Source organism: Rutidosis leptorrhynchoides, chromosome 1, assembly GCF_046630445.1.
Source record: "Rutidosis leptorrhynchoides isolate AG116_Rl617_1_P2 chromosome 1, CSIRO_AGI_Rlap_v1, whole genome shotgun sequence".
Taxonomy (NCBI): domain Eukaryota; kingdom Viridiplantae; phylum Streptophyta; class Magnoliopsida; order Asterales; family Asteraceae; genus Rutidosis; species Rutidosis leptorrhynchoides.
In genome coordinates this window covers 70,816,468-70,822,605 of record NC_092333.1, presented here as the reverse complement: position 1 = coordinate 70,822,605, position 6,138 = coordinate 70,816,468, and the positions used below count along the sequence as shown (strand labels likewise).

General features: G+C 34.8%; 2 protein-coding genes across 2 annotated transcripts; one reads left to right on the top strand and one right to left on the bottom strand.

Moving 5' to 3' along the window:
- The first annotated feature begins 2,723 nt into the window (after positions 1 to 2,723).
- Positions 2,724 to 3,434, top strand: LOC139882615 (ethylene-responsive transcription factor 5-like). The gene has a single exon (XM_071866924.1). The coding sequence runs from the start codon at positions 2,724 to 2,726 to the stop codon at positions 3,432 to 3,434; it is 711 nt and encodes a 236-aa protein (XP_071723025.1).
- An 869-nt stretch (positions 3,435 to 4,303) lies between these two features.
- On the bottom strand, positions 4,304 to 5,308 carry LOC139882518 (uncharacterized mitochondrial protein AtMg00810-like). The gene has a single exon (XM_071866850.1). It carries the CDS (start codon positions 5,306 to 5,308, stop codon positions 4,304 to 4,306), a length of 1,005 nt encoding a protein of 334 aa, XP_071722951.1.
- Between the last annotated feature and the right edge of the window lie 830 nt (positions 5,309 to 6,138).

Genomic DNA, 6,138 nt, shown 5'->3' with positions numbered 1-6,138 from the left:
ACTCTTTTCATGAACGAAACTTACTTTACACCTTTTGTTTAATGATGAATGATGATGACCCTTAAGACCTTATTTACATACTTTTAAACCTTTTCGGACGATTTACTGACTTAGTACTATTTGACTTAGGTTGAGGACCCGTTTGGACAACCTTCATTACTTGCTTACTTTCCGAGTCATACTTTACCGCTACTTTATCATTGTGAGTTATAGCATTCCCTTTTTACTTTAACTTATTTTGGGAACTGAGGATACATGCGGATTTTATGTTTTACATACTAGGCACGAGTACTTAAACTTATATATGTGTGAGTTATACAACGGCATAAACATTCCCTTTAGCTCGGTAACGTTTAATCATTGGTTTTTGAACCGTGAACGCGAATCTTAGATATGGATCCATAGGGTTTGACATCCCCACTCGGGCTAGTAGCGCTAGCATTTAACGAGTGTTTAATACTTCGTAAACATACGCACTTGCCAAGTGTACTTTCAGGGGGTATAAACGTTAAGTTAGTTACCGAGTGCCCACGGTTGAGCATATACTTAAACATACAGATTTGGATTACTGTTTTGAAACGCTCTTTGTAGCACTGAAATCTCGTGGCCTACTTACATTATTGTTATACTTAAACTATAGCTCACCAACCTTTGTATTGACGTTTTTAAGCATGTTTTTCTCAGGTGCTTAAGGTTTGCTTGCTTCCGCTATACTAGTCATGCTTTGTAGACACCCGCTGCTCTTATTAGAGATGTCACCGCATGAAACGTTATTTTGCATCCAAACATGATACTTTTGAAACGATATATTTATAACGACCTATGGGTCACGTACTATTACTTATGCTTGCTATTTGTAGAAGCATACTCTTGGGTTGTTAATAATTGGATGTTGGTTAAGACATCACTTTTATTATGAATGCAAACTCTTTTGAAACAGCATATAGTGTTTGACCTTGTAATGATCCTATTGTTGATGGTCCGTACACGTTGATTTAGTACGGGGCATCACAGTATATACTAGTGAAATGACCCGTGAAATCACGGGTTTGTTTAAATGAAACAATTTGATGACATATTTTAGGTATTAAGTGAATATAAATGCTAAAGTCATTTATTTTAATGCTCGTTTGACTAAGAAACCTGTCGTTGTTTTTATAAATATATAGAGACATTTCGCATACATATGTGATATAATTAATTTCATAAAAAGAATTCATATTTGAATATTAATAATATAATAATTATAATTATAATTATTATATTAAAAGTAAATAATAATTATAAAGTTTGCTCAAAGTTGAGTATTTATATATTTAATAATACTGTAATAATTATTATTAGTAATGAGGAATATTCAAATGAGACCAATTTTTAAGTTGAGATTCAAGGAACCAATCAGATTGCGACACGTGGCGCGATAATCACATGTGATTGGAAAAAAAAAATTCAAAATTTTTTTTTTTTCTAAAAAAATAAAATTTCAAATTTTTTTTTTCGAATTTTTTTTTTTCAATCACATGTGATTAAATTTGACATGCAGTAAATCACATGTGATTGTGCATGCCAATCACATGTGATTGTAAAACTCAATCACATGTGATTATCGCATGTCAAATCCAATCACATGTGATTGAAAAAAAAAATTCAGTAAAATGACGAATAATAACGAATTTCACTAAATTTGTGCTAAAACTTTCAAACACCAAGTTTTTGATCAAAACTTGATCAAATCACCGGATTAAAGTCTAAAATTTTGAAGATACGATCACGAAACGCTAACAAACTTGATCAAATCACCGAATTAAAGTATGTTTCCGGTTGAAATTTTTTTAAAAAAATTATAATTTTTTTAATCACATGTGATTGGATTTGATATGCAAAATCACATGTGATTGAGTTTCACAATCACATGTGATTGGGTTTTACAATTACATGTGATTGAATTTGACATGCTAAATTTTTAAAAAAAATTTCATAAAAAAAAGTTTCATAAAAAAAAAAAAATTTCGAAATTTTTTTTTTAAATTTTTTAAAAAAATTAAATTTTTTTTTTCCCAATCACATGTGATTGTCGCGCCACATGTCGCGCTCTGATTGGTCCATTGAATTTCAAGCAAATTTTTGGTTTCAAGGGAATACAACTCTATTAGTAATAATAAATACCTTTTAAATTTTTTTAGAAAATTAAAATACAATTATTATATAAAAATTGTATAATATGCTTTAAAATTTTGATGTTTTGTAGAAAATTTTACAATTTAGAAGAGATTATTTATTTTCTTTTATAAAAAATTTCGTATTATTTTTTAATTAAATTAATATAAAATTATGACATCATTATTATGAAAATTAAAAATTATTATGAAAATTAAAAAGTAATTAATTTAATGATGAAATTATCATAGCTTTATTATATGATTATAAAGATAGATAGATACCGAGTACGAGAGTACTATACAAACTAATACTTTGGGGAAAAAATCGTACATGTAAATATCAGGTACTAAAATTATAAAATTTGTTTATGGATTAAAATAATAAATTGCAGCCCTCACTGGCTCCACAAAGCAACCCGGCAGCCTCAATCAATCAATCAATCAATCAACTATTATATAAACCCTGCATATTCATGTCACAAAATGCAAACATTATACTCATCCCTGTTTCCTTTATCCTAATTATAACAATCGAAATCATCATTCTTTTAATTAGATTCAAAAATGTCGATAAACGATCAATTCTCCACACTCGATTTCATCAGACAACATCTGCTCGATGATATCGAACTCACTTCTCACTCGCCTCTTCTTCTAGACTCCTTGTCAAAGATCGATCTAAACAATTGTTTCATATCAGATTTTGAATCAATCAATTGGTCAAACAGCGATATGTCTAGTGCTTCGAGCTCAGAAAACTCGCTATTCGATTCAGTTTCTAGTTTTTTTAACGACCACGAAAACACCTCAACTTTTCACGAATCGATAAATCCAGAAGATTCCACTCAACTACAAAATGATTTGGTAGTACCAGAAGTCGTGGAATTGAGTGCCACGTCAGCAAAAACAGCGGTAACGAATAAAAATAATAATATTGTTGAAGATGAAAGACGATATAGAGGTATACGAAGAAGGCCATGGGGAAAATATGCAGCCGAGATAAGAGATCCAAAACAACGTGGATCTCGAGTTTGGTTAGGGACTTACGATACGGCAATTGAAGCTGCAAAGGCGTACGATAGAGCTGCATACGAAATGCGTGGTAGAAAAGCGATACTAAATTTTCCGTTAGAGATTGAGAAAAATTTAACGGAAAACTTAACGAACACGGTAAATGTTAACCGGAAACGATCGAGAGATTCACGTGAAGAGGAAGTTGATGTGCAAAATGTAATTGTTAAAAAAGAAAGGACAAACGATATCAAGAATATGTGATTTTGTGCACTCATTGTCTAAACGGATAACGTTTTTCGCTATTCAGTATATTTGAGAAGAATATGTATTTTTACTCAAATATATTTGATCTAACTGAGTTATTCTGTAATGTTTATCGGCTATTTCTCTGACCTCTGCAAAAATGTGTACAGTCAAATTTGAACTTGAGATCTACAATAACAGAATTATTCCGTGATTGTTATCGGCCCTTTCTCATACCCATAGTCAAATTTGAACTTAAGATCTATAACTTGAGATCTATAACGAGAATATTACTGATATCAAACATTAAGTGAGTGCACCCAATGTGTCATGTAGAGTAAAGAAATAATCTGCGCATTTGTGTTATTCTATCAGTATCTATTATTTATGGTTATTTGACAATTAGAATCAGTTTCAGAGCTCTGGTCACATATTTTATTTTTGGATATTTTGTTTGTGTATATTTAAAAATAAAAATGTCATTCATCTAATAATGCATGCGGCAATATTCGTGATAGATGTTTAAATATTTAATTAAGTGCCACTTGTTTTAAAAAGGTTGATTGATTTTGTTGATATGTATCTGTTTTAGAGTGTGATCGGAAGTTTAAATTTTGGAATCAATGGGTTTTAATAATAAAAGTAATCGTTATTGTGCATTTACAGTATATATTTATTTTATAGGGACAACTATGAATATTTGTTTAACTAAGCCTTACAATGACAAAATTGTTATCATTTGAATAATAAGTATTTTATTGATTGTTGTTTGCTTGAGCATGAACAAATATACAATACATATATATAGATGCAAGAGACCTATCCAGAAAGAAGGCCAAAGGCCATACAGTAAAGATACATTAAATGATCCTAAATAATGCAGTGGGCTAACATCCCCCCGCAGTTGGAGCGGGAGCGCTTCGGACGCTCAAACTGGACCTGAAGTAGTCAAATAGAGCGAACGAAAGACCTTTGGTGAAGATGTCCGCAAACTGATATCTAGAAGGTACGTGGAGCACACGGACCTGACCCTGAGCAACCAAGTCTCTGACGAAGTGAATATCAATCTCAATGTGTTTAGTCCGCTGATGTTGGACGGGATTGGAAGACAGGTAGACAGAGCTAACATTGTCACAGTAGACGATAGTTGCAGCGGTGAGGGGACAATGTAACTCGCGAAGAAGATTGCGAATCCAACATGTTTCTGCCACGGCGTTGGCGACACCGCGATATTCGGCCTCGGCACTGGAGCGAGAAGGTGTGAGTTGCCGTTTAGACGACCATGAGACAAGATTGTTACCTAAGAACACGCAGTAGCCAGATGTAGATCGTCGGGTGGTAGGACACCCAGCCCAATCAGCGTCAGAGTATGCAACTAAAGTGGAAGGTGAGGAGGCAAAGAGTTGCAAACCGAGATCAGTGGTCCCCTTAATATACTGAAGAATCCTTCTAAGGGCGTGAAGGTGCTGTTCGCAAGGATCATGCATGAATAGACAAATCTGTTGGACAGCGTAGGAGATGTCCGGGCGAGTGAATGTCAAGTACTGTAATGCGCCAGCAAGACTGCGATATAGAGTCGGGTCCTGCACAGGGGGACCATGAGTGGTGAGCTTGGCCCCTGGTTCAACCGGGGTCCGACAGGGGTGACATGATGCCATGTCTGCGCGCTCGAGAATTTCTATAGCATATTGTTTCTGAGATAAAAAGAAACCTGTAGCGGTGCGTGTGGCCGAGATACCCAAAAAATAATTCAGTGGCCCAAGATCGGTCATCGAGAATTCCCTGTGAAGTGAGGCAATGATCCGCTGAAGTAAAGCTGTGGAAGAGGCAGTAAGGATGATGTCATCAACGTAAAGAAGAAGGTAGGCAGTGTCGGGCCCCTGGCGATACATCAGCAACAACTTTAGTAGCAAAAAGGCATATACTTTACAATTATACACTATTAATTATTTATATTCAATCATGCATCAAAAAAAAAAAAAAAAAAAAAAAAAAAAAACAGTGGTGCTGCTGTTATTTCGGAAGTTCAATATATAGGGACTGTTTCAGGGTCAATGCGAGACCCAAGGGGGCAAGAAAGATTGCTTGTTGTGTATCTTATAGACGTAATTTACAGAATCTTAAGGATCGTCACGCCGTGAATATTGGCAAGGTTGGTGAGGATTGTTGGTGATTTTAGCATGATCCAACATCATTTTAGTTGATTGGATTGCTAAGTTGAAACTGCTCGAATCATTGAAACGCTACACGGATTTGGGGAGTGTGGAGTACACGTTCGTAAAGTGTAAAATGGGTTGAGGATACGTTAGTGAGCTTGGAAATAACATTTGGAACTTAAGGAATGCGAAACGCGACTTGAAAGAATGAGAAACGCGACTTGAAAGGCTAAACACACTTGAAAATAAGCTTAAACTTGATTTTGGTGTGCAGTAGCTTTAAGCCGCGGTGCGGCTCATGGGCCCGCGGTGCTGCTTAAAGGGTGATTTTGAGTTCGAGAGTTTTGGCATTTTTGGAAGTGTTAGCCCGCGGCGCAACTTAACACTGAACTCGCTGAAAAGGTGCCTTTTCAACCCAAAAGGAACATTTGAACCCCAAACGTTATGGGGTTGTTCCCAACATATATGATCAGTTTTTTCATGTATTTTGACTTGTTTAAGCACAAATACATGAGTGTGACATTTCAAGCATTGTATGGGTTCATATGAAAAGGTGTGACTCTTCA

Coding starts and splice junctions, on each gene's coding strand:
- LOC139882615 (XM_071866924.1), top strand. CDS start 2,724: ATGTCGATAAACGATCAATTCTCCACACTCGATTTCATCAGACAACAT.
- LOC139882518 (XM_071866850.1), bottom strand. CDS start 5,308: ATGTATCGCCAGGGGCCCGACACTGCCTACCTTCTTCTTTACGTTGAT.